The following is a 27,972-nucleotide window of genomic DNA, read 5'->3' as shown; positions in this document are numbered from 1 at the left end:
TCCACTGTATCTGAATAAAACAAACTATAAATAACTGACATTGAATGCACCACATTGGCTCAGTTTGGGGGTATCGATCACAGTTTCCCGCGTCTCTTTCGACTCATGTGCCCTTCAAAACTCCACACACACACAAAATAGGTAAAATAAATGGATTTATTTAGTTTGACAAAGTCTGGAAAACATAAGGAGATGTTTTTTTAACACTTAAAAACAAACACTGATTCCACACATGAAGGCACACAACTATGGGTCAGCTGATACAAGGTCGCTCTAAAATAAATTAATAATATAAAAACGTATGATTCAGACTATCAAAATCCAAATCTCTTTAAAAAAAAAAACAGGTACTTGATTTGTTGCTCCAGATGTGACAAAGAATCTAAAAAACCTGAAAACCTAAAAACATCACCTGAGGAGCACCTGTGATTAGGAAAGGGATAGCCTGAGACACGAACGCTAGCTGCCAGAGAGGAAACGAGAAACTGATTTTAACCAATAAATAAAAGGCTCAATTAATAAAATATACACAAGCTTAGTCTCTGCTTTCTTAATAATATGTTTATTACTGTATCTCACAGTTACAACGTCTTTTAAAACAGGAAACTGACGTTTGGAAACCGCTCACTCTCCCACACCAGATCCCATAGAGAAAACCACCGATTTTATGCCACAGCTCACAGGATGCTCATCTACTGCTGCCCCCGTCAGGGAGTTAAAATTTGTTATTTTGTGACTTTCGGTGTTTGAAAACTTTCAATAAAATTTAACTTAGTGACACAAACTGACCACAGGAGGCAGCAATAGATGAGCAGCTCCTGTGTCCACATGAGCTTAAATCACAGATTTTCTCTATGGACTTTGGTGTGGAAGAACGCGCCATTTAAAAAACGTACATTCCCATTCAGAAAAGACTGTCAAAGAATGAGATAAAGCAGTGAACATGTTCTTTAGATATTGCAGACTTAAGCGGACATAGATTTTATTAGGTGACACCTTTGTTAGGTGGCTTTTTCTTGTGTTTTCACAGAGAACTAGCGTCCGTGTCACAAGCTCGTTGTTGCTGTATGAGGGTTATGTGTGCACATAGGAGGGGGTGGAGTCTGGAGGAGGAGGGGCATAAGAGTATGAGACTGACTCTGACTATGTCCACTTTTTATATACTGTACAGTGTGTAGTTGCAGCTCTACCTATGACCTCACCTCAGCAGCAAGTCACAGTAAAATCAGGAGACCTGGTTAAGAAACGTCTGCAGGGACAAAAGGTCCCTAAACCTTCTGCAGCTCCAGGATCTGGTCCGACAGGACGTTGATGTCCGTCTCCGCTGGGTGACACTGCAGCACCAGCGTCACCTCGTTGTCCTGTCCCGGGAAGACCAGACACAGCTGCTCTCTGAGACTCAGCGTCTCCTCAGGACTCCTGGACTCCTGAGTCCACTTCCGCGCCGCCTTCCCCTGTCCTCTCCCTGTCCCCCGGCCACCTCTGCCCGCCGCACCGCTACCCGGTGTGCGGTCGCGAAAGTTCAACCCCTCCGTCATGGAGCGGGGAGGTTTGGAGGACGGGAACGAGGTGGCTACGCAGGCAAACGAGTGGTTCCCTGGGTCAGGAGTCCTGAGACCACACCGAAAAAGTCAATCATTTTAACATTTAAAAGGTGCAGTGTGTAACATTCAGGAGGTTTTGTTGTTAGAAATCAAATACACAAACCAAAGTTATGTGTATAAATATGTAAAATTACTTTGTAGCCTTAAAATTAGGCTTTTATATAAACTTTAGGTAAAAGATTTTGTGGTTTGAAGCCACCTCCTCTCCTCTGTGTGAAGGCCACCGTAGTTCCCTGAAATGCAACTTTTTAACCTTTATCTTAAATTTCACATCAGAGTATAAATTCTGGAGGAACTACAGAGTCTGATACATTAAGAATAAAAACTGTGATGTTTTTCACCATATACAAATTCAATATGTGTGTGTGTGTGTGTGTGTGTGTGTGTGTGTGATTTCACACCCGTGTTCTGAGCGTAGAAAGTCGTCCAGGTGAGGTCCTCCTCGTCCCAGAGGGTCGTCGGGCACCATGAAGTGATTGCCAACAAACGTGTACGGAAGAAGTCTGAGGATAAAAACAACAAATACCCTCTGTATTCTATGGACTAGCCCTTTGAGCTGTACCAAAACTTGACTGTAAATAATGTTTATTTTTAACGTTCATCTGCCATTTTGTTCTTCATAAATAACGTCTTTTTTGTTTTTAAAACTTTTAAACCCCTTTTTAACTTTTTAACGACTCAAACCATTTAATAAATCATCAAACCAGTTGCCACTCAACGTATTATCAGTCAGCAAATCAAATATCTGGCTAAAAGTTAATTCAATATGTAGAAATAAAAGGGAAAAAGAGCAAACCTGAGTCGTACAACACATCTCTTTGTCAACATAGCGCAGAGAAACATGCATTTGGACTGTACCTCTTTTTGATGATGTCCCTCCACAGTGTCGACTCGTCCGAAAGGTCCCTCAGGTTGTCGTTGGTTACGATCACTCCGCCCGTCTTTTGAGCGAGCTGCAGCATAAACCTGAGCAAAAAAAAAAGAAGAAGAGAAGAATGCGACAGACTGTTATAAAAAACACATCCGTTATCCGATTCATCTCATCGCATATGGGCGTAAACTGTTCATCTACCTGTCGTCGTACGAGCTGATCCTCTTGCCTTGCACTTCTCTGGAGGGAGTGTAGGAGAGCAGACCAATCGTCTGAAGCTCCGTCAGGTAGTGCTGCTCTGAGAAGACCATCAAAAAAAACCACTCAACACTCAGCACACACTTGCTCCACATTTACTTGTTACATGTACACTCTTTTAGGGGGTAAATAGAACACGGGACGGGGTACCTTTGATTTTGGGGTCGCTCTTCTGTCTCCACTGTGGCAGCAGGACGCTGATGTCACGATGACCTCGGTCCCAGAAATGCTGCACGGCCAGAGCGATGCCTCGACAGGAGAAGAAGTGACCCAGCCCGTGACTGAGCAACACATGTGGAGTTTTTAAACGTTAGACTCAAAATCCCGGTAACTTTGACACATTACATGCATCATATTTAAATTTTTTTAATAAAATTTTAAAAAAATTAAATAAAATTTAAAAAAATTAAATAAAATTTAAAAAAAATTTGATAAAATTTAAAAAAATTAAATAAAATTTAAAAAAATTAAATAAAATTTAAAAAAGTCTGCAGACAAGCCATTTGAAAAGTTTTGTGGTTGACGGTGTCTTTCAAAGAGATCAATCTTAAGAGTCACATGATACAGAGGTCCGGACACAGCCACCCTACCAACATGTTGAGCCCCTGAGATTGTACCTGGAATCAGGAACCAGTAATCCATCAATGTGTGGATTAATGATTCTGGATTAAACATTTGAGCAGAAAAACCTTTTTTCCTCAAATAGCAAATGGGAAACACACAACCTGTAGCCGTGTTTCCGCTTCATGGTCCTAGCTCGCCTCGCCTCTACACGGTTTGGTTGTGTTTCCATTACAAAATAGTTCCTCCTCAATGCGACACACAAAAGAGTGACTAGTGACTTGTAAAGCAGTTGTTTTCAGTGTACTGAATCATTAGAATCAGTTCATTTTAGCTCCGTCTGACACAGTCACTGGACTGAAATACAACAATAGGGTTTGTGATGCGGCTCAACGGTCGTGATCGGAGGCTTTCAGCAGCGCTGTCGCTAAATACACCAGATTCTCTCCTTAAATACTGACATTTTAGACAATTCCCTAGTAATTGTGAGAGATTAACCCATGTTTTTAGGATTGTTAAGTCTTTTTAACTGATCTACAGTTCGGCATTGTTTGGCTTGATTCTTATGTCGAACGTCGCACTCATTCCTCTTCCTGTGACGGCACTCTGACCAATCAGTGGCCGGCAGTCTAACGGCTTCACGCATAGTATCACGTCAGCTCGCTTGGAACTCGCCAGAGCAGGTACTAAAAAAAGTACCAGATTCCAGGTACCGTCGCTAATGGAAATGCAAAATAACCGTGCTGAGGTGAGTCGCGTCGCGTCGCACTAGTGGAAAAGGGGCATTTCCACTTAAAAATACATCCACTCCCACCCCTTTGTTGTGATTCCCACCTCATGGCCACGTTGCTCCCGTCAATGATGATCGTCCTCAGTTTTGGGACTCCAGGTTTGTCAGTGAGCTGGAGGTCAAAGGGAGTCAGCAGTCCCTCCAGGAAACGTTGCTCCCCTGTCACTACCACTGAAGACGCAGGCATGAAACCCTGTCTCTCCCTCGCCCTGGTCGGAGACGAACTGTTCCTGGTGAAGCCCCGGCCTTTCCCTCCTTGGTTTACAGCTTTGGAAGGCTTTGGATGCATGATGTTGTCATGAGTGGAATGGTTGTGTTTTGATGTGGCTGGATCAGGCCAGAAGATGTTTTGGTCAGTGTTCGTTTGGATCTTGGTGAGTGGGGGATCTAGGGTTGAGGGGTAAGTGGCCATTGGTGGCCCTTTCACCTCAGGAAGAACGATGTGGTGCTGGGTTTGAGTCTCTGAAGGCCGGTGTTGCTTTGGCTGCAAAGTAGTTTGATGGACGGGAGTTTGTTGGGGTTTAACAATCCACGGAAACAAGTCTTGTTCTGTGATGGGTGCAGTCACGATTGGAACTTCCGCCCATCCCTCATCATCAGGTTTACTCTTTTCTCTGTACCCTGCTGGAACAACTATTTGTCCATTTTTCTCCAGGACCACATCGTCTATCTCTCTGGGACCCTCCCTAAATGCATCCATCTTACTGCTTCCCTCTCTATGAAGCTCCAGGAGAAGCTGGTGAGTGGATCTATCAGGCAACATTTTGTAGACTTTAGCTACTTCCTGTTCGGTGTACCCACAGCTGGCTGCAGCTTTTGTTAACACTCCAAGGACAAAGTCTTCCTCATGTCCTTCATCCTTTTCCTCCAAACTACCTCCCTCAGAGCGTCCAATGCATGCTATGGCTCCTCTTTCTTTTCGTTCATGAACTTCTCCATTGCTGCTCATCACCGAATCTTGACCTGCTGCTGTTGCAACTTCATCCTCCCTGTTCTCACACGGTCGGTTTTTCTCACTCACGTTTAGGGTATTATGTTTTGGATGATGGCCTCCTTGAAGCATTTGCTTCTTGTCGCTGCGATCCTGCTCCTGTTGAACCAAGTCCAGTATCTGTGAGGCCTCCCTTGGTCCCGTTTGTGCGAGCACTCGTTTCACGACGTCCTCTGTGTAGCCCATGGCTGTGAAGAACTTTAAAAGAAGCCAGAACTCTTTGTATCCAGTTGATGATTGCCGCTCTTCTTCGTCCCCCTCCTCCTCTTTGGTGCCTAATACGTCCTTCTGTGCAGCGTGCCCCTCTTCTCCTACCTCCTCTGGAGAATGCATTAGTCTTTCCTCAGTACCCTCCGCCCTTCCTCGGGCACCATATGATGCAGATAAAGACTGGACAGAGTCCATGGATGCTGCATCTTTTCCTGAACCTGCAGTCATCCTTTCAAACAACCCAACAGTGCTGGAAGGCTCAAGGTCTGTATGTTTAATGGTGGAGGGTTTGTCCCGAATCCCCTCCGATTCATCACGCACCCTGACATTTCCCTCTGTCTTCACCAGGCTTGGGCTTGATCCAAGTCCTGATTCTTTAACCAAATCCAACAGGATTTCCATCACTGATCCTGGAAGCAACAGAAGATCCAGGATGTGCCTGTCCTCCCACTTCTCAACCAGGGATTTGAAGGCCCGGCGTGACTCCAGGGTCTCACCTGAGCCTCTGTCCCCTGTTGCGGAGTGTCTGGACTGCGCACTCTCGTGTCGCTCCACCAGCTCTGAAATTAGGGAGTAGGCTCGCACCACGGGCTCGACCAGACCTGATATGAGCAAGAATCCAGAAGAGCCAACCTGGTTCGGTGAGAGAAAAACAGAATTGAAGCTGCTGTTGTTGAAACACTAGTTAAATCTGCATTAAACAGTTGCATTTTCAAGCAGCTAACACTGGTAATAATAATAATTCATGCTTAGGAATACACTCTGCTGAAAATATTTGTTATAGTCCAAAGATAATATCTAACAATACATTTTTTTGAATCACAATGTCCATAAAGGGGTGAAGAAATATAAATATGGGATTTCCAAGGTATTTTTAGAAACATGTTTTACGACTACCACTGAAAAAGGAAGTTGCTGAAAACAATAAAATTTCCGTGACTTCTACAATTTCGGTGTATCAAAATGTGTAATAAAAAAAATGTAAAAAAAATTCCCTGTGACAACATCGCAGGCGTTTCTTCATAAGTGCAACAGATATATTAATAAAGCAACTCCTTGAAAAGAATATCACATTATTAGTCAATGTCATTACATCAGTCAACACCAAGTGACTGATGAGTGACTGTACAAAGATGGGGGAGAGTAATGACTCATCACAATCCCCCGCCCCCCCCCCCCCGAGAAAAAAAAATGCCTGCGCAAATCCAACATTTGACTTTTAATACCAACATTCACTTTGGGAAATTCCTCTTTCCCCCCCAAAAGCTTAATGACATAGACACACAACACTTACCATAATATGTGCTGACGTGGTCTTAATCAGGGAGTCAATGAACAGCCCTCTAGCTCCACAGAAGACACAGTGAAGGACCCCGGGGTAGGAAACCTCCTGCTGCTCTTCCTGGTTCACAACTCCCTTCACAAACAACTGAAAAGAAAAATGTAAACCCTTATTAAATTAAACACTAACCATTTCGTTGATTTTATTTTTTATTTTTATTTTTTTAAACATGTTCTTTGTCTTTTCAGCTTCATAAATGTACATTTTCTGGTTTTGAAGTAAATCAAAACCAGAAGAGTAATTGAGTAATTGAAGAGTAATCCAGGGTCAAATTTCACTTTTGGCAATACAAATTTGAATATTCGTCTACTTTGAAGAGGTATAAAATACACAATTCTTATTAGTTTATGGTTTCAGTTTTATTGGACAAAGAACTCCATGTATGTCAAGTACAAGGAGTTTGATGTATTTTTCACTGTGTACTTTTGAAGTAATACACGGTCAAAATTCACTTTTCATAACAAACATTTGAATATTCGTCTATCTTTCTTCTTCTTCTCCTTCTTCCTTTTGGCTGCTCTCTTCAGGGGTCGCCACAGCAAATCAACCTCCTCCATCTCACCCTGTTCTCTGTATCCCCCTCTCTCACACCAACTAACTTCAGGTCCTCTTTCACTACATCCATAAACCTTCTCTTTGGTCTTCCTCTAGACCTCCTGCCTGGCAGTTCCAACCCCAGCATCCTTCTACCAATATACTCACTATCCCTCCTCTGTACATGACCAAACCATCTCATTCTGGCCTCTCTGACCTTATCTCCAAAACATTTAACATGTGTTGTTTCTCAACAACCTCAACATCTTCATCTCTGCTACCTCCAGCTCTGCTTCCTGTCTTTTCCTCAGTGCCACTGTCTCTAGACCATACAGCGTCGCTGGTCTCACCACTGTCTTGTATATCTTTCCTTTCATTCTGGCTGATACTCTTTTATCACACATTACCCCTGACACTTTTCTCCACCCATTCCAACCAGCTTAAAAACGTTTCTTCACCTCTTTTCCACAATCTCCACTACTCTGGACTGTTGACCCTAAATACGTCTTTATCTCCACTCCCTGTAGCCTCAAGGTTCCACTTGGGTTCCTCTCATTCACACACATATATTCTGTCTTGCTGTGACTAACCTTCATTCCTTTCCTTTCTAGAGCATATCTTCACCTTGAGCTTTTCCTCCACCTGGTCTCTGCTCTCACCACAGATCACAATGTCATATTCGTCTATATTCGTCTATCTTTGAAGTCGTATAAAAAATATACATTTATTTATTAGCAGTTTATGGTTTCAGTTTTATTGGACAAAGTATTTTTTGTACCTAATGCATAAGTAGTATTAAGTTCTTTAACCGTGTACTTTTGGAAAAATCTAATTCATTCATTTTTTCACAACAAAACCGAGGTTATTTGTCATCTTTGAAGTATACAATCCACAATACTTCTTCAAAGTACTTTTAAACTACTGAAAAACTGCCACAAAACACGTGATCATTTGTAAGGAGAAGCGATGAAAAATGAAAATAAAGCATTTAAACAATAGGGCCTTTGCATCACTCATTGACCATATCGAAAGGGCCACCGCTTCTTCTGGATCTCCTGATCAACATTCCATGGTCTTTGTTAACAGATACAATTAAATTTTGAGTATAATAACCGCCGTAAAACACATGAAATCAGCCGAGGGTGTGATCAATCATGCTTTGTGAACAAAGCATGGATGGACTCCAAAATGAGTCGGCAGACAGACACAATAAGTCAGGGGGAAGTCCCTGAGCTGGAGCAGCGTGTGTTGCATTTTGATGCTGCAAATTGAGACGGATTTTCGGAAACAAAAGGAGACACACGAAACAAAGACGCAGAAAACGGGTCCCATTGAGCAAAGACAAAGTAGGTCTGCAAAAGGCTCAACTACATGTCTATATGGTCATGTTTATTGCTTAATTAAAATCATTCAAATTCTTCATATATCACAACTTTCTATAATTGTTGTCTTTTCAATCACGGATGTCATTTATGATCAATCTTAACATCCTATGTTCGCCCATCAGGCACTTTGAATTGTATTGACAATTTTTGTTGGAAAACTGCAATACCAATAAAGTTTTATTGTTGTGTTTTAATGCTAGATTCTTGTTGCTCACTGCACTGGGAGGCCCAGGTTAACGTCACCTAGTTTTGTTTGTGAGTAGACAAAACTTGTGTTCCTAGTCTGGCGTCAACACTCCGAGGCCTATATATAAATGCATGAGTCACGTCTTATGAATGTTACGACAACGACTGTGGACGAGAACTGACGGGAACAACAACAATACCACAGTACTTGTCAAGTAGAAACAAAAAGGAAAACGGTTTGAGTGCTAGTTCGAAATCAGGAGTTATCGAAAAACTCGACAGGAAAGGGCAGTGGGTCAAGTTATTGGGCAACATTTCGCAATGCAATGACGCCAATTATGACTAATGTTAGAGGTGGAACCAAGTCACAACTACTGCATAGATTGATTAATTCAACCACTTTGTGTGTACTCTATCTTATCCGGTTTTATATTTCTGTATATGTGTGTATTTAAGGTGTGCAGGGAGCACATTACAATAAATCTCTCGAATCTGAATCACAGAAACGTACAAAAAAAGTATTGTTCGACACTCTCTACTACTACTACCACTCTTACTACTAATACCATCATATTTTGTTAATCAATGTGACGGGTAGTCACCAAGATGTTTCATCTTCTACTGTCAACCCCCAAAATTGCTCTTCCCCTGGCCGTCCTCTAATGGACAAGATGCATGCCAAACTACCCGCTAGAGTGGTAACAACACAAGGAAGCACCCTACTAGCTGCCATAATTTGTGGCCCCTCCATTTTGTGGCCTCTTAAGCAAAATATAAACTGGAAAAACTGCTAAGTGAGGGCCTTTGTCATGGAGAAAAGTAATGCATTGTTTTATAAGATGCCCCTCCAATCTAAAAGGGTGCCATTATGTCCCTACATGACAGTGTCCCACTCCCAAAGGGTAATGTTAGAGGAAACTAATATAGAAAATGCCCAGTGTGGTGATAGAAAGTGATGCTGTCCCTGTATCGGTAAACACAGGTATGTGAGAATGTGGAATTATATACTAGTAGTGACTGCCCCCACTGGTGCGCAGTAACAATGTTTTGAGTTGCCCCTGCCCTTATGGTGTTAGTGCATCTATATCCAGACTAGCTTGAGTGAAATTGTACTTCATCAAATTTCTTAAAGTCAGACTATTTGTGTTGTGTTTCCATTTTTGTGTTGTGTTGTGTTTCCATTTTCCAAGTTGAAACTGGCAGTGAAGTCACTTCCACATTCCAGTCTGAGAAGTTGGAAAAAATACGAATACAAAAGTATTTCGGACGAGAAATTGTTAGCAATACCAGTCGAAAAAAAATTCTATGCTGTATTTTGCGCGCACAATCAGCGTACCGTAGCAACATGTCATTGACACAACACAACAGAAGTATGTCAACGACTGCATAAAGGTAAAAAAGAAAAAATGCAACAGAAGTGCAATTAAGTGTGGTTTTATTATTGCCGCGAGTGGCAACCATCTTGGAAGCCTATATTTGTGAGGTTGCTCTGACTTTCCAACTTGAAGGGGGAATTCCAGTTGAAACTTCCGACTAGAAACTCGGAAATTCTAACTTCCTGTTACCACTGGCATACACCATAACACTGCCAGGTAACTCGACTGAGAGTAATAATTCTAGAATGTATACGTTAAACGGGACCCTAACTAGCCTTTGCACTCTGCCCTTGACCCACAGTTCTTTTTATATCAAGTACCACCTGAGAAAATACTGAGCTCTTGAACTAACAACCAATGTTAAAATACATTAAAATATCATTTCCTCAGCTCCGCTCCGATCACAAAAGTTTTTCTGATTTTATTCCAAGTACCACGACAGGAAGCTTTCGTACCACAGTTTGAGAAACATGGAGCTAGACAATTGTGAGTAGGAAGAACCTGGCAAAATCAAGTGTGTTTTTGGATCGTATCACTGCTTTACTGAGAAAAAGAGAAGGCCAGGTGGAGCTGACAGGCAAATCTTAGTTTGTTAGACGTCTGTTTATGTTTCAAGGTTATGTTCTACAGCTTTAAATCTATAAACATGACTGGAGTCTCTGGCGACTCAGGACTCAGGACATACTAAATAAAATAAAAGTTTCTTACTTTGGCTGCTTTGACGTCGTTGCTCGAGCCACGCAGTTTGAGCCAAATCTGCCCATTGTTGCCATGCGGCAAATCATCGGCCCCGATCCCAAACGTCACCCGGAATATTCGCTCCACGGAGTCGTGCAGGGACGTCAGAGATCCACGCAGTATCCCGGCACACGCAAACTCATCCTCCACCTCAGGTGGTCCATCACCTCCTCCTCCTCTATCATTTCTTTCACCATCCATCCCCTGTTCTTTAGATCATCGGCGAGGAGTTGGACATACTGAAAAAAAATTAAAAAAAATATTTCAATAATTTAAAACACTCTTGGATTTGTTTTGTACACACAACTAGAACATGTGTATGTTTCAAAAAGCATAAAAAGAAGGAAAAACGAACCACGTTCGGATGTATGAACTGTTAAAATCAGCTAAGATAGCGACTGAAAAAACATCGGAAAATGAGGATATAATAAAAAACAACAACAGGTACAGTGTAAACAGAAATGCCGACACAAATATTGCAACTACAATTTGATTTGCGATTTACGGTCAGCCCTTGCAATTAGCTAACAGCCAGAGACGCCACGATGCGATGTTATCACGATATTTAAGTCACAATGTGACATTACCATGATATTTAAGTCACGATACGATATTATAACGATATTTAAGTCACAATGCGATATTATCATGATATCTAAACTATGATATTATCACAATACGATATTATCATGATATTTAAACTATGATATTATCACGATATTGAAGTCACGATACGATATTATCATGATATTTATGATATACTATGTATACTATGATATCCTATACAAAATCATACATCCATATTGCGATATACTCTCACAACACCAGATCTAATGAGAGTGAACACCATTTTTCCCCCCGATACTTCGATATACACTAAGCGATATATCACCATGCAAATTATCACAATATTTCACTTTATCAATCCCCCCCAACCCCTACTGCGTAAATTTTCTAGTAGAGACAATTTTAAAAAACTAAAGTGTCGCTACTTATTGTTAAAAGAAGGGAGTTTATTGGGTGTTACGGTTAGAGGTGGGCTAAACATGCGTTCCAGTTGTAGTCGGAAGTCAGATTTCCAACTCAGAAAGTTGAAGGAATTTAACAAAGGTAGTATTGCGTCAAGAACCACACTTCGCACATGCGTAGTACAACAAATTATTGTACTGTTTTTATCGCGTTAAATAACAACAGTATGTTGTCATGAACAGAGCTGCTGAAGGTGTATTTGTGAAAAACACACACAAAGGAACAGGACATGGAGGCCGCTCGTACGGACATACAGTTCCAAAATAAACAACAACAATCACGAAATGTGATGTTATTTCGTCGGTTTTCTTACTTGAAATCGCGTGCGAAGTTTCCGCTGCTGGCGACGCAGCTCTCCTCAGGTGTTCCGCTTTCACAAAACAACAACAACAAGCTCTAGCATTTTGACCAAGAATGATAATAATAATATTAATAAGAAGAAGAAGAGCAACAACAACGGGAGCTGGAGAAGCAGCGGGGCAGGAGCAGCGACTGTCTGCGGGCAGGAGGAAGAAGAAACCTGGGCAACGGAGGAAAAAAAACACCCCCGGAGATCTAAATCGAAACCTAACGCACACTCATGCGGAGTTACTATCTCTAGCAGGGCGGGCACTAATGACACAGCAGAGAGAGCGGAGGTCAGGATAACGCTGCAACTCAGCACCTTAACGCCATAATAATAATAAAAACACCAACTGTCACCACAGCAGATTCAATGTTTTTATGTGCCGTAGTTTAACATTCAATTTTAACTTCTTTGAAAAAACGTACTCATTTTTGTGCCAAATATACATTACAAAGGCTTGAACGTTCATATTTAGAGCGTATGTGAGGATTTCAAATGTTGTATTCACGGGTTTTTGTGCAAACAACAGATGTGGGGGATTTCCAGTGACGTCAGAAAAGGGATTTTTTCTGTCTGTGTTTTTTTTTTGGGTTTGACTCACTGACAAACTTAATAACACGTACATTCATCTCTACCACAGCCCTGTGGACGTGTATACTTTCAAATAATTTACTTCTTAAAACTTACATTTAATTTGAAATAAACACTTTATTTTGTGCTGGATATATGAGGAGGATGAGGACCGGAAGTGAACTGTAGCTTCCATTTCCGGTGTAGACTGTCAACTTTGTGGTTTTTCCCCCCTCCTGTCCTCATTGTCATAAAATTGTCACAACTTTTTTAAATTTGGGTGAATGCTGACAGTTTTATCACATTGGTTTTTCATACATCTCATACATTCTGTTTCGTGTTGTTCTTTTCAATTGATGTTTTATCATGATTTGATATTTGTAACATTGCTGTAAAGTGTCAAGCCTGTTAAATGTGTGGTGCCTAGCTTGGTCTTAAATTATATAAATTCTGTATATATTTGTAGTAACTTAGTTCATATGATAGTATGTACCACAATATTTATATTATTATTTTATTTATTCATGACCTTATAACCTTTATTTAATCTAAAAATTAAATTAAATTAAATTAAATTAAATTAAATTAAATTAAATTAAATTAAATAAAGCACAGGCACAGGTCAACCTAATAAAGTGAACACAATACAAAGCGTATTTTCTGTGACACTGAACAAGGTCACATTGTTGTCAACCAATTTCCTGTAAGTCACAATGCAGTCTCTGCCCTCTGCTGGCAAAATTGTATTTTTTGTCACCTTGGATTTTCATTGTGGCTGGAAAAGACTCTTTAAAAGTGAAATGTAAACTAATGTTCAGGGTTAAAACAACAACAACATACAAATAATATAATTGGGATTGGAAAAAAATTAAATCAAATCCAGGACTGTTTCAACGTAAACAAATGACAGATTTGCAGATGTTATTTTCCTTTGATTTTAATTATATTTGAAGTACATTAGAAGTATGTTTACTGTATTAGAGCTTGATAAACATTAGTAGCAAAAAATGCAAATAAACAATATATATATAAAAAAATTTGGCAAAAATTGGACTATGTATCAATTTTGAGTTTGAGCTCTCGCTTAAAACAGTACAAACTAGGAAAATGTGAATTCAAAAGATTAAATAGAAAAACTTAGGTGAACACGGAATACTGTAAATGAACTCATGAATCATAACTTAATCCAGCAACCTGCTACAATACTCGGATTGGATCTTGGCAACACCCTTTTAGCGGAGTCATGTTTTGGACTGCTTATTTCTTCTTTATGGGAGGAATCACATGTTTTGAGTTGCACAAAATGGATGTAGGTGGTGAATACATCAGCAACAAACAACCTCTTAGTTTATAATGACTGATAACGTACTGAGATTGGTATATCAGTTGGTCGGTCGGTCGGTTGTAAACTCTGCTGAAATGAAAGAAAATTGAACAAATTCAACACTATCCCCAAACATAACAATATAAACACATCTTTTTATGCCAAATCAGAGAGAAAAACTGCTGCCATCACCACTCACCACTTTCCTGAAGCAGAAGTAAAAGGGAAACTCATGGGCAGCTCTCTTTCACTTCTGCTTTCTCCCGCTCTCACGAAACACAATAGAAGCTGCTGCAAAGTAGAAAGCCACCAATGGAGGCGGCAGAATTTCGCACTCTGTCCAATAGTGTGAATAATGAGGAAGGAGAAGACCGTGGCTCCACGGGTGAGTGCTTTCCTCTCATGTTTTAGTTGATTTATTGGCAGAAAATTGCGGCTTGTGGTGGTTTTGGAGCCAAGTAACTTCACAGCTTTGATGTTTTAAGGTAACACATTTGATTTTTGAGTTTTGTGTGGACATTACTCTGTTTGCTGTTTAGCGTTTAGACTAAGGGTGTAGGGATTGGGTGAATGCCTTAGATGAGCAGTGTCTGGTACTGAGATACACAAATGTCTATGTTAGGATAAGTTGAAACAAGCAATATATGAGAACAGATGTTATTTTCTCTCATTTTTATATGGGGACAAACTATCATGACCCGATTCATAGTTTGAATCTACAAACAATCTTTAAAGAACAAATTTGTGTATATAATAGAATGCTTCTGAATATTTCACTGGCATTTCCATATGTATATACTGTATATATATGTATATAGATACACAAATCTTGTAAAAATGTAAATACATTTGCCCCCCCAAAGAAATACAAATAAAAACCAACAACAAAAAATCTCAAGTCCCAATTCGTAGTTTAAATCTTTACAAGCACAACTTTGTGCAACTTTGTGTCACAGATATGTGATAAAATAAGATTTGTAAATTGTAAATTAAATTGTTATTTGAACATCCAGTGTAACGTTTCTATTGTTTTGTCCACCCTCAGATTGTTTGCTTGTTAACCAGATGAAGAAAAAGCTGTGGTTTCCTGTGTTTGTGTGTAGCTCCTCATGTCTGTCCCTCTGTAACAAACCGATAAAGTTCATCTGAATACACACACATATACATTATACATAACAGTAGTTTACAATAGTTACCCGGATACCACTAACTTTATCTCTTTTTATTTTTACTAACTTCCTGAAATCAGCTAACCCGCTGGGAAAACTAACACATTTTGGTGGATTTGAATTAAAGAAATTGATTTTCAAACCTTATATTGAAGAGAAAAGACAAAGATACTTGGTGTTAAATAGTAGTGAAATCACTAGAGTTAGTTATTTGGCACAAATGTCCAACATTTTCTGGTTTCAGGTTCTCAAATGCAACTATTTCCTGTTTTCTCAGTTCTGAAAGTGGAAAAACTGACAACTCGTTTCGACACGAGAAAAACTTGTGATGATCAACTTTTGTTCACAAGCTAAAAGTGATTTAAAAGATAAGCTCAAGATTATCGTCATTGGCACAGGAACCAATGTCCTTTGTAGTCAAGGGGAAGTCTGAAGTCAAGATGGGGACTCTGGATGTGTAAAACAAAAAGAAAATGTTGCAATCACATTTGGATTGTCATGGTTTAATGGTTGCTTCCGCTGCCCCCTGGTGGAAAAACCTGTACATACAGGTTTATATTTATCGCACATAAAATAAATAAAAATAAATAAAGGATTTGCTTGTAATCTTGAGCGTTCTAGGCTAAATTTAAGTTCTGGAACGTCCTGGAATTAAATGAACTCTCTAGACAAAGAGCCAAACTGAGCGTATCTAACACTAACTGTAATGTGCAATATTTTAACTGTTATTTTTTCATATTGTTTATGTATGCTTACAGTTTTCTTTCTTGTTTTAAGTCTATATTTTATATTTGCACCGCTTTTATATATATTTATATACATATACACTTTTTCTTGAGTTATAGTGTACAGTAACTACCTCACAATTCAATGCTGTGTTTTTTTCACATTTCATATCACGAAATTTCGTTGCCAGTTTCACTGCTGTGTTTTCTGTGCAATGACAATAAAAGTAAGTCTAAGTCTAAGTCTAATAAACTAATAATTAACGCAGTGACTCTCTGTTTTGATCCACGACTAATCCCCCCCCAGTGAATATGGCTGTAAACATCTGTTTACGTCCTGAATTGATCAAAGACTCCAGCCTCAGGGACTGGAAGGTGATCGGCTCTGGAGGGTTCGGACAAATCTACAAAGCCAGGCATCATCACTGGTGCTACGATGTGGCCATTAAGCTGCTTCACTATAACAACGGGTGAGTGTTGACAAAGATTTGGTATTATTTTTTTTTTATATCAGTAAGGCGAATAGATGAATATTATCAGTAAGTGGTAATTGCTGATGACGCAAAAACACTCTCACACAGGAACAGTGCATCTCTGCTGCGTGAGGCTGCGATGATGCATCAAGGGAGCAGCGAGTACGTCATGCAGGTCCTCGGGGTCTTCCAGGGTCGAGTGCCGAACTCTGGTCCTTCAGAGCAGCTGGGTCTGGTCATGAAGTTCATGGAGAAAGGATCTCTGACCTCCCTGCAGGTAACTTAATTTATGTCACTGGCTTGGATAGAACAGCAATCCAGGTCATTCAGGTGAGTTTATGTCTTTCATTTTGGGTAGATTGCAACTTTGGGACAAATATTGGTAGTCCCAAGAGGATGAATCCTGGTCTTTGTGGTTATCTCCTTCCTTTGGCTCTACTGTCATGCTGACATGTTAATATCATCAAGTGGATAGATTGCAATCAAATGTGGTAGAAATATTCATGGTCCCAAGAATATACAGTAACTTCTTGTCATTGTGGTGATCTCCATCTGCTGTACTTCACTGTCACATTGACATGATAAATTCATCCATCAAATGGATAGATTCCAATCATACTTAGGGTTCCAAGAGGTTGAATTCTGGTCATCATGGTGATCCTGTTCTCTATCTTTTGGATAGATTGCAATTATTTTGGCACAGTTTCACTATCCCATTGACAATAGCGTTCCTTTGTCGTTTCCATCAGCTGAATAGATTGCAATGGTTTTGGTACAAGTATTCATGGTCTCCAGAGAATGAGTCCTGATGTTTATGTCAACACTGGATTAGATTGGTTGATTGCAATAGCATTTGGTCAAGATATTTATTGTCTCCAGAGGTCAAATCCAGATGATTACAATTGTCCTCCTCCTTCCGTCATCACCATCACAGAGATTTAGATTTCCTGTATTTATTTATTTTTTTTCCCTGACAGGAAACCTTACTTGGACCTCCACCGTTGCCATTGATCTTCAGACTGGCTTATCAAGTGGCTGTGGGTATAAACTTCCTCCACAGATGCTCACCTGCCCTGCTCCACCTGGACCTGAAGCCCAGCAACGTACTGCTGGACTCCGATCTCAATGTCAAGGTGAGTTCCATTTTAAACTGATCAAATCAGGCATTTAACTAGGTGATTAAGTTAATCCTGTTTCCTAATTCCTTGCTCTGGTCCGACATAGGGCACCCTGGTCTTATCTGTCTGGGGTAGAAGAAGCAATATTTCAAAAAAGTTTCACTTTTCAAAATATAAATGGCTTTTAAATAACTTTGTTCTCATAAATCTGGCAAAATGTCTGGATTGCTCTTGCCTGCTTTTTCATTTTGAGTGATCTTGCATTTACATGTTTTGTCCATTTGTTGTGATGCGGGGCCACACGGTTGGTGTAGTGGTTAGCACTCTTGCCTTTGCAGCAAGAAGACCCAGGTTCGAGTTTGCATGTTCTCTCTGTGTATGCGTTTTCTCCGGGTTCTCCGGTTTCCTGCCACAATCCAAAAACATGCAGTTTGGGAATTAGACAAATTGGACTCTCTAAATTGACCGTGGTGAATGATTGTTTATCTCTATATTTCGCCCTATGTCAGCTGAGATTATAAATGATTTACATTTATAACTTTGAATAGTCACCCCTTCTATTTCCTCTTAAATTCATTTTAATTGTTTTATGGTGTCACAAAGTCTATGAACTTGTTCTGTTTTTGTGTTAACACCAACCATTGTGTGCTTTTCTTCCCCTTACCTGCATGGCTTTTTACGGTCCGATCCTTGATTCTTCTTCTTCCTCTCCAGCTGACCGATTTTGGCCTTGCCAAGATTTACCACAGTGTCACTCGAGCCTCCAAAAAGGACAGTGATGATGAAGGAGGGACGATCAGCTACATGCCACCGGAGGCCTTCGAACTAGAGTACGCTCCCACACGAGCCTCAGATATCTACAGGTACAAGAGTCACTCAACCAGACTTATATTACAGTGTTTTGTATGTCATATGTTACTCAAGTGATGACAAGGTAATCCAGTGAGTAGTAGTCTCATTTTCCCCAAAAACGTACATGCTAAGAAGCGGAGTCGCCCCCTGATGGCCAGTTCAAAACACGACCTACACTTTTATATAACACTCTAGGTCAGGGGTCAGCAATTATGTTTGGATAAAATATTGGGCCAAAACATAACCATCATCATCATCAGGCAAAACCTGATTTATATCTAAACTATCCAGTCTTGTACAAATTTAGGAAATGTATAAAAAAAGTCACTAAAATTAGCCCCCCACTGTTGCTAGTGTGTGGTGATTTATTTTTTTATTTATTTTTTTATTTATATGTTTATTTTGGTCATGTCAGTTAGATCATCTTAGTGTAGTTCACACAGTACACAGTACACAAAAGGGAAAGCGGGAGAAGCAAAAGCTTATCTAGTCCCGCTCCCATTACCCACAGAATACATATTTTGATCGTACAATACATAATTTTTCTTTTTCTTATGACATTTTGACAAGAACATGTTTCAGCATCAGGTAGCACTCAGAGATACAGTCTAGCTCTAGACAGTCAATCAGACTCCATGTGTGTCTATACATGTGATTTATTTTCTTTCCATTGGCACAAATTGATCGACACTGCAGTGTTTCCACACTGCCTTTTTTTGTTTGCCTTTGGTTGCCTCTGTTGATCGCATTCAGTGACCAGTTTAGCAGTTCCATCTTGGATCAATTGATTCTCCGTAGTGACTCGATTCACAGGGGCAGCTAAATACTTCTCATGTGTTGACATTTGTGCTTATCAATGTCAGCTGTTGTTTGGGTACATTCGCTTCTTGTTTTTGTTTGGTTACATTTGCTTCCACTGCCGTCTCCACACGGTGTCTACAGATTTCTGTCTCTGACCTTTGTCATATTTTCGTCCTGGGTCATTCTGTATCGATTAATAGTCATCTCTACATACTTCTTTTTAAATACACTCCGTTTTGCTGATTTTTCCATCTCCTCATCCAGATTATTCCACTGTCTGACACCCGTGACCGATACGGTAAAGGATTTTAATGTAGTTCTTACCCTTCTCTGCCTGAACATCATGTTCCCTCTTAGATTGTGGGATCATGTGATCATGTGGACGTTGTCTTTAATAAGACAAATGTGTGTGAGATGCGGATAATAAAATTTCCAAAAAAAAACCCAACCCCTAACAAACTATATTTTCCCTTTTCATACTGTTAATAATTATTGTCTTTTTCGAGTGTTAGCAACCAGCAGTGTTTTATTTTCTATTTTTTCAAATCAAACATATGCCAGTTAATTGTCAATTCTAGCAACATAATCTCTTTGAATCAGTACTTCTTCTTTTCAAAATCAAGGCTCTGAATTTCTGTATGAAATTGATACTTTTGTGTAGACAAACTATTTATTTAAAAAAATACAGACGCTGATGGTGGCCACTTTCTGATCCCTGCTCTATGCTATATTTATGCTCCATCGACTAAAACTGTCCTATACTGCAGTCAACCACCAGAGGGCACTCTTGTAAGAGCACATACAGTATGTATTTCTCTGTAAAACAAAAAGTCAAATCATTGTAGTCTCATTTTTCTCCATAGACTTTTATGCAAACCAGTGATGGCCATTTATATATTATATATCATATTATATTATATTTGGGCTGACAATATGGGTCGCAAGTGGGTTTGCTCATGGTTTCCATGGTGGTCCCACCAATGTTTGCCCACTTCAAGCCCACATAGTAGACTTTCCAGGCTATCTTGGTACTAAGTTGGTACGAAAGCCGTGTTTTCCACGGAATGGGTTGAGTTTGTTTCAGTTGGTTGGGATACTTGGGGTACCAGAGTAATGGTACGGTACGGGCAGAGGCTCTACCCACGACAGTCAGCTGATTGGGCATGGGGCCACCATGGAGACCATGGACAATGCAGACTGGACCGGAACACTATGTCCATTTTTATACACAGTCTATAGTGCATCCATGTTCCTTCAACTAAAAAGGAGGAGGCTGGATTTATGACCTATACTGCATTCAACCACCAGGTGGCACTCAAAGCCTTTAGGTTTCACAGTAGAGTCAGAGTGACTTTTTAGAGACTTTTAAGACATATCCAGACCCATCTACTGCTGGAGAAAGTCTATAAAAGTAATCAGTAAAACCAAATAAAACATACAATTTGGATGTGCTCATTTATGAAAAGCCAGAGAGAAGAAGTGGGTTTTAAGTCTGGTTTTAGGAACCTCCAGCAGCAGTTGTTCAGAGGACCTTAAGGCTATACACATGTTTTACAACTGTATATATGTGTTTAAAATGTGTTAATTACTCTCAGGTTCTCAGGTGAACTCCTCACCTCACAGAATGTTCTCTTTGCACTTCCTGCTCCTCCTGAAAATGTTTTTAATTAGCGGTGACCTAATTCTCTCACGAGACTCACCTTACAGACAGAAAACATACCGCAAACTGGCTCACCGTGCCAGTAAACATGTTTATGATGTTTGTGTGTAAGAAGTGGTGATATCTGATGTCTTCTATTTCAGCTATGGCATTCTCCTGTGGTCCATAGTGACCGGGAAACAACCGTATGCAAGTAAGTGACAGGGACGTCTCTGGAAACACGCCCTCTCCTCATCCTCTACCTGTGTGAAAATGGGGCTGCGATAATTAATTGTCCCAGCTTCTTAAATGTGAATATTTACAGTGTTTCCTTCTCTATGACGGTAAACGGAAGGAGGAGGAGGAGAAAGTATACTCACCGTTCTCTCGTTTATTTGGCCCACGTCACAAAACAAACAAATTAAGTGTGACGTGAGCAAAAAAAAAAACTAGGGCAGTTGTTCTCAATCTTTTTATACCAACTAGGGCTGCAACGATTATTCTGTGACCTGTGCCTCAGGTGCACACCTGGCAAATTGCCATGGGAATAATCCTCGGGGTGTGCGTGTGTTTATAGGTCACATCTTCAGTGTGTTTTTTTGTTGTTGAGTCAAAGTTATGATTCATTTTATATTGTATATTTAAAAAAAATAAATAATAATAATGGGAGTAGCGATAATTGTGCAAAAGTCTCAAAATAGACAGTTTTTATTTTATTCTTGTTCATAAAAACAAGCCAAGCGAACTTCACAAATTTCACAAATTCAGTCTGGTTTAAAACATTTAGTTTAGTGCTTTTTGCTCAGGTGCGTTTATATAGTTGGTGCAGTACGTTGTGGACATTCCTATAGCCTCTGTACAGTATAGGTTTTAACATAGTAATGGGGAAAAAAAGCAGCCTAAATGCTCTATTTTGGTCATTTTCTCGTTTCTTTGCTCCGTATAACAAAGGAATCCTTAAAACTGAATCATTTCGGTTTGAGAACGTCATCGCTACAAGCTTTGCTAAACATTTTCTGACATTCTAGAGACCGAGCGACTACTACTAGCCTACTATTAATCAAATATGAAAATAATCTTGAGTTGCAGCCCTAATACAGAGAGCCATCTGAGAAACTCTTGAAGTGACACCATTATCACAAACGTTAAAATACAGTGGTGTAAATAAATCAGCTACAGACCACCAGAGGAAAGCTTGCGTACCACCAGAGGCACACGTACCACAGTTTGGGAACCATGGAACTAGACAAATGCGAGTATTTTGTCCTCCTTGATTGTTTGACTTGGGATTCTGAATTACCTTTTATTTTATTTACATAGTGGTTCAATTTAATCACGGTTTTCTCAAACGAAAGTAAACTGAACATCTTTGGTTTTGTGGATGAATTGCACTGATCGACCTTTCTTTTTGGACCAAACGAGTAATCGGTTGATCATGAGAATAATCGACAGATTGGCCGACGATGATACAGTCTGAAGTTGCAGCTCTACCTGACAGTTCTCATGTCTGTGTCTTTGTTTCCCGATTCTTATCCAGTGCGTGCGTCATCACACCCGCCACTTGTACTCAGGTGTTGCGTACGCAAACAAAACACTCGCCAAGGCTTATCAGATACACTGATAACAACAACCAGCACCTTTTTAAATAAAAAATGTGACTGTGTAACTGTCAGTTAACTGCCTTTGGCTTTAAGAAACACTTTTATTTTGACAATTATTAAATGGAATTAAAAAAAACGTGAGAAAGAGTAAACATAGACAGTAAAAATACTCTGTGTCTCACTTAATTTAATAGAATTTCCCATTTTTACCAAGTTTAGCTAAACTTAACATGCGTTTTATCATAATTGTTCTTCATTTCTGATTCCATTCCACTCCTTATATCCATTTTTTCCCCCATTTATTCAGAGAATTTTCCTCCAAAATTGGAGCGTTATCATTTCACTATAACGCTCCATCTGACTTGAATGATCTACCAGACTTTTTACAATCTGTAACCTCTTTCCATTCTTCTGTATCCATCTTACATAAACATAAACAAAAATTCTTAAGATGTTGCTGAGATACACATTTAAATTGCCACCAAATCCTTAATCTGGTTCAGATCCACATTTATACTCCATTTTTGTTTGTTTTCATCCCGGAACTTGCTAAATCATCGCCTTCATCAGAATAATGTTAGTTGTACATTCTTGTTTTTTATTAATCCTTTGTTACTCTTCCCCTTCTCTAGATGCAAAGTCCTGCATTGTGCGTTTACGGATCCCGGAGGGGGATCGTCCGTCGCTGGTGGAGTTCAAGAACGAGGCTGAGGGGCACGGCGATTTGCTGAACCTCATGGATCTCATGACTAGATGCTGGGAAGCGAAACCTGGCCAAAGACCCAGCTCATTTGGTAATAAAAAAAACAACAACAAAACTTTAATAATAAATAAGTAATGTCTTGGAAGTCAGAGTTATGTTAGCATTCCTCTAAAGCTGTCTGTCTTCTGGTAGATTGTGCCACTGCTACCGAAATACTGTACATGAGACACAGAGACGCCGTCGTCGATGCCGTCCATCTGGTACAAAAAAAACTGGTACGTGTCAAGAAAAACACCCCATAAACTGTAGATCAGTGGTTCCCAAACTCTTTGTACCGAGCGCCACCTGAGAAAATATTGAGCTCTCAAAGGAACACCACATGTTGCACTTGTTTTCTTTTGTTATTTCTTTAATTTTCTACGCACGCCGGTCAAAGTTCCTCAGCTTCACACCGATCACATACCCTGGTATAAAGAGTAGCTTGCGTAGACATACCACAGTTTGAGAACCATGGCTCTAGAGTAATGTTGAGAGGTGGCAAAATTCAGGCATGACTCAGCGAATCACTGTTTAACATCTGACTCACGCTTTCTCTTCCCTTTTCCAGAAGCAAAAAGAAGAAGAAAGAACAATAGAGCAGCTCCAGGGGGTTCATATCACTCCCTTGTCAGGTCTTTTTCATCATTAACTCAACATTATTATTATTATTTTTTTAGTTTTCAACTTTTCTTTTAGCGTTCATAAGCTAGTTTAAGCCTAGTTAGCATTTAGCAGAATGAAAGCCTGTCTTCTCACTTGATTGACACTTTTCTTTTCAACGATTAATCATATTTAATGACTGCAAAAAAATGATTATGAATATAAGTTTGTTAGATTAGTAGTTAAATGAAGGTAATCGGGTCAAAACACTGTCCCCAATGTCACGTCTCATCAAATCAAAAGATCAAACCTTACACATTAGGTTTGGTGTTCGTTCTCACATTTGATTGATTTTTAAATGTCTCTTTTGTCCAGCATGTGCCTCGGTTCGAGGAGTGAACATTTGTGACAACGTGCCGACAGGACGTCCGCCTGTTCAGGTGAGACGCAGAGAGTTTCGTGATCACTTTGCACCAACAACTCCGCCCATTATGTCGTCTGCGCTGTGTTTTTATTTATTTATTTATTTATTTATTTATTTATTTATTTATTCATTTATTTATTCATTTTTTTATTCATTTTTTTATTTATTTATTTATTTTATTATTATTTGTTTGAGAACCACAGCACATACATGTTAGTGTAAGTCGTGTAGAGTATTGGCAGAATCTCTAAATCTGCGTGTTTAGTTAGTCATTTCCATTAGTTTTTCTTTATGGTTTTATCAATACATGATGGCTACAGGTGGAATTAACACAAATAACTTGACTGTAGTAAAGGTCTTTTCACATTTGTTCCCCAAACTTGACCGTTTGTCTTAGGCCCAAAGTGACACTCATTCATGCTGTATGATGTGAATACACAGGTTTATACCCAAGCTACGCTCAAGCTAAAGCCAGATGTACTTCCTGTTTACCCCGTGTCGCCTCAATAAACTAGGTCAAGATCTTAAAACCCACAACATCCTCAAACTTCACACCTGTATGTCAGCGTCAGAACTCTTAAAACACCCTGAAGGTGTTTCTCTGCTCCTAAACAGAGGGGTTGTCAAAAGAAGACACATTAGCAGGAGTTATCGTACCAGCTAAGTGCTAACAAACAAAACGTTGACTTCTTTGTGTTGCAGGAAGCTGGCAGTGGGACCGCAGCGAGTGAACACAAAGGTAAAGAGGAAGTAGCAGCTGCACAGAATCATCCAAGGTTTGCAGGGAAGGTTTTGTTTCAGGTCGTGATTTAGACAAATTCATCTCTCATGGCCTGTCGTTTTCTATTTCAGACCCGATAACACCTCCACAGAGAAATTCATCCTCAGAGCACTGTAGAATTATACCATCCTCTGTTTATCCCATCGGTGCATCACCACTGCCTTCATACACCAGGAAGTCATCTCAAGGCAGAGCACCAAAGATGGATAAAGACAAAGTCTTTCACGAGTACCAGGTGGGTTTTTATGGTATGGTCCGAGTGATTGCAGCCATCTCGTAATCCTATTTTGAGGTTGGTGAGGTTGCTTTGACTTTAGCGTTTAACAGGTGTCCGTTCAGGCTCCTACTAGATCTACTATCTACTAAACAGCAGATTGATAGAGGGTGAGAGTGCAGAGGTGGATCCAAGTGCAGAAGGAGATAGGAGGGATAGGGTAAGTGCTAGGAGAGAAGATGCTCTTGGAAGTGCTGGGTTTTCAAGAGCTTCATGAAGATAGGCAGGGATGCCCCTGTTCTGGTAATGCTCGGTGGGTTCCACCAGTGTGGAACGACACATGATGGATCCCCAGGTGCTCCCAGGCCAGAGAGGAGATATAATTTCTTCCTCCCTGTCCTTGGTCTCCCCCGAGGTCTCCTCCCAGTTGGACCTGCCAAGAAGAGATCCTTAAGAAGGCACCTTGGGAGCCGTCACCTTACTGTGGTCTGCCTACCAACCTGGGAGCTATGTTGTCAGTAGCCACGTGCTCCTTGTAGGGTCTTCCCTGCCAAATTGGTCTCAGACAAGGGGCCAGACAAACAATAGTTCAAGAAGAACTCATGAAATGTGACCTTGCCTGGTCTGGAGCCAGGCCCAGCAAGAACCTATTGGCACAACCCAAATAAGCGACATGGAAACCCGTCCTGCCCCACCATCCTTGTCAATACCTTACCTCGACATATATTTTTTACAACAGTTGTAACAAACAATACCGTTTACCAACTGTGGTGGGAGCCAGAGAGCAAATCCTACATTGTGTAAGCAATTATATACTCATACGGACATACTCAGGGGTCGTATATAAAATATCTGCCAATAAACCCTCCAAAATGTTACACACTGGACCGTTAAGGCTTCAAAATGGCAGTTCACAATTCCAGTACTTCCAACTGCTTTAATTGAATAAAAATGATAGTAGTTGTAAACTATTACCATAAAATTCTACCTCTCTTTATTATTTTGTATGCGCAGCGTCAGAGTTCCAGCCCCGTCACTTGTTCCAACAACCCTCCTGACTCGAGGAAAGTCTGCATCCACAGCAGCCATGTGACCGGTGTCCAGATCGGGAACCACAGCACCATGAACATCACATACACCTCCGAGAGGAGACGTCACCCAACAGCACCGCCTAGTGTCAGCCTCCCACGCTCAGGAAGTTTCAAGAAAAAGACAGGAGGAGTCGGCTAAGTTCAACCGGTTCACGTCAAACTTCTCAGATTTCGTCATGTTTCTTGTGATCTTGCAAAACAAAGGGTTTATGTTCTCTATGAAAAAAATAATAATACATACTTTAGGATTCAGAGGTTTCAGTTGCATGCATCCTTGAAACATGTTTTTGTCATTCTTTGAATTATTTTATATATATATATATATATATATAGATATATATCTATATATTTTTTTTTTTTTAACATTATTTATTCAGTTTCATTTGTTTGTCCTTTCTTTAATAAGAAAAAAGCCCCTCATACGTCTTGTTTGCGGTCATGTGTTTTTTTGGTTATTCAAACGGCAAATATTCCCAGGGTCAGTGCCAGGGTAAAGCAAACATCGGCTTGACAACAGACGGACCGTGAATCAAAAGTGATCGCAATCAAGTCCGACCTGTTTCCAAGCACAGCATTTCTTTTAAATGTACAGATCGATAGATACTTCGAAACCCTTCTAGGTATTTGAGATGAAAGCTGTAATCTCCACCTCTTTACGTCGCTGAGGTGAAAACGACAAACAAACACATTGTTTTTTAACTTGTCAACGTTCATCTGCAATGAAATAATGAACTGGATCATCAAACTATAATGTCGTTATATTTTCTACAGGTGTTTTTGAAAAGGGAAAATGTTTTTCTACTTGGATTGATTTATATTTGTGTCTTTTAGTGGGAAAATCTTGAAAAGAAGGTGCTCAAATTTTGAAATCCTTTTTACTTGTATTGTATATATACAGTATATATTTTTTTTCTTAAATCGAATGTCAATTTTCAATTTATTTTTAGATACAAGATTGACTTTTAACAGGTTTGTGGTTGGAAGAAAGGGATAATACGTTGGATTTGAACTAGAACCATGATGTACTGTAGCTTCAATGAAGTTTCAATTACACACGAAAAAAGCTTTATCTTCAAAGAAAAACTTGAATGAGAAATACACAATGAAGGTACTTCAGTGGAAATCAAGGGAAACATTAAGAGCCACGCGATTGTATGTACAGTTTACTATGATTCTGATAATAAATTTTGCATTCAAAACCCAAATTATTTGGTTTTTATGATTTGATTTTCTTTTATTATGTAGTTAAAAAAATGTGCAATTTCAAACACCAAAATCTGGCCACCATGAGGCAAGAATGGAGAAGAAAATGTGTCTCTTACAATGGGATTTTCACACTTTTGATTCAAATTGGTCAGGCCATCAAATTAATGGCACATTAATGTTTCACATTATATAAAACTTAATTGATTCAAATTACTTGGGGGCATGTAATCAGGTCAAAATTGTCTTTTTGAGAAATTAGAGGTGAAAGTTCTATCACCGTCATGAATTTGCAACAATGATATTTGTGACGATATTTCACAGGATTTAAAATGAAAAAAGTTTGTTTTGATTTGGAACGATACACAAAAACATGATTAGTCACCACTAGATGACTGCAAATGAATACAATTTGAATTGAATG

General features: G+C 39.7%; 2 protein-coding genes across 5 annotated transcripts; one reads left to right on the top strand and one right to left on the bottom strand.

The window, feature by feature from the left end:
- Positions 1 to 142: 142 nt before the first annotated feature.
- khnyn (KH and NYN domain containing) lies at positions 143 to 12,329 on the bottom strand. The gene is made up of 9 exons (XM_058624491.1): positions 12,189 to 12,329; positions 10,817 to 11,085; positions 6,580 to 6,714; positions 4,129 to 5,918; positions 2,884 to 3,014; positions 2,677 to 2,773; positions 2,463 to 2,570; positions 2,006 to 2,107; positions 143 to 1,611 (listed from the first exon to the last, which is right to left on the bottom strand). The coding sequence occupies exons 2-9, from the start codon at positions 11,045 to 11,047 to the stop codon at positions 1,269 to 1,271; spliced, it is 2,937 nt and encodes a 978-aa protein (XP_058480474.1). The 5' UTR covers positions 11,048 to 11,085; positions 12,189 to 12,329; the 3' UTR covers positions 143 to 1,268.
- A 64-nt stretch (positions 12,330 to 12,393) lies between these two features.
- Positions 12,394 to 27,553, top strand: ripk3 (receptor-interacting serine-threonine kinase 3). Of its 4 annotated transcripts, XM_058624493.1 has the most exons (14): positions 12,394 to 12,513; positions 14,401 to 14,500; positions 16,317 to 16,479; positions 16,591 to 16,759; positions 17,460 to 17,615; positions 18,315 to 18,463; positions 21,057 to 21,106; positions 23,126 to 23,287; positions 23,389 to 23,471; positions 23,804 to 23,867; positions 24,211 to 24,275; positions 24,962 to 24,998; positions 25,112 to 25,275; positions 26,269 to 27,553. In XM_058624493.1, exons 2-14 carry the CDS (start codon positions 14,428 to 14,430, stop codon positions 26,482 to 26,484), a joined length of 1,551 nt encoding a protein of 516 aa, XP_058480476.1. In that variant the 5' UTR covers positions 12,394 to 12,513; positions 14,401 to 14,427; the 3' UTR covers positions 26,485 to 27,553. The 4 variants fall into 4 exon arrangements, 3 of the variants coding, with proteins under 3 accessions (XP_058480476.1, XP_058480475.1, XP_058480477.1); XR_009239901.1 differs by lacking the exon at positions 12,394 to 12,513 and having other exon boundaries at positions 13,883 to 14,500; positions 24,962 to 25,035; positions 26,269 to 26,399; XM_058624492.1 differs by lacking the exon at positions 12,394 to 12,513 and having other exon boundaries at positions 13,887 to 14,500.
- Positions 27,554 to 27,972: the final 419 nt, after the last annotated feature.

This window comes from Solea solea, chromosome 3, assembly GCF_958295425.1.
Source record: "Solea solea chromosome 3, fSolSol10.1, whole genome shotgun sequence".
Taxonomy (NCBI): domain Eukaryota; kingdom Metazoa; phylum Chordata; class Actinopteri; order Pleuronectiformes; family Soleidae; genus Solea; species Solea solea.
Note: the sequence above shows the minus strand (reverse complement) of the source record. Positions and strands in the feature narration are given on the sequence as shown.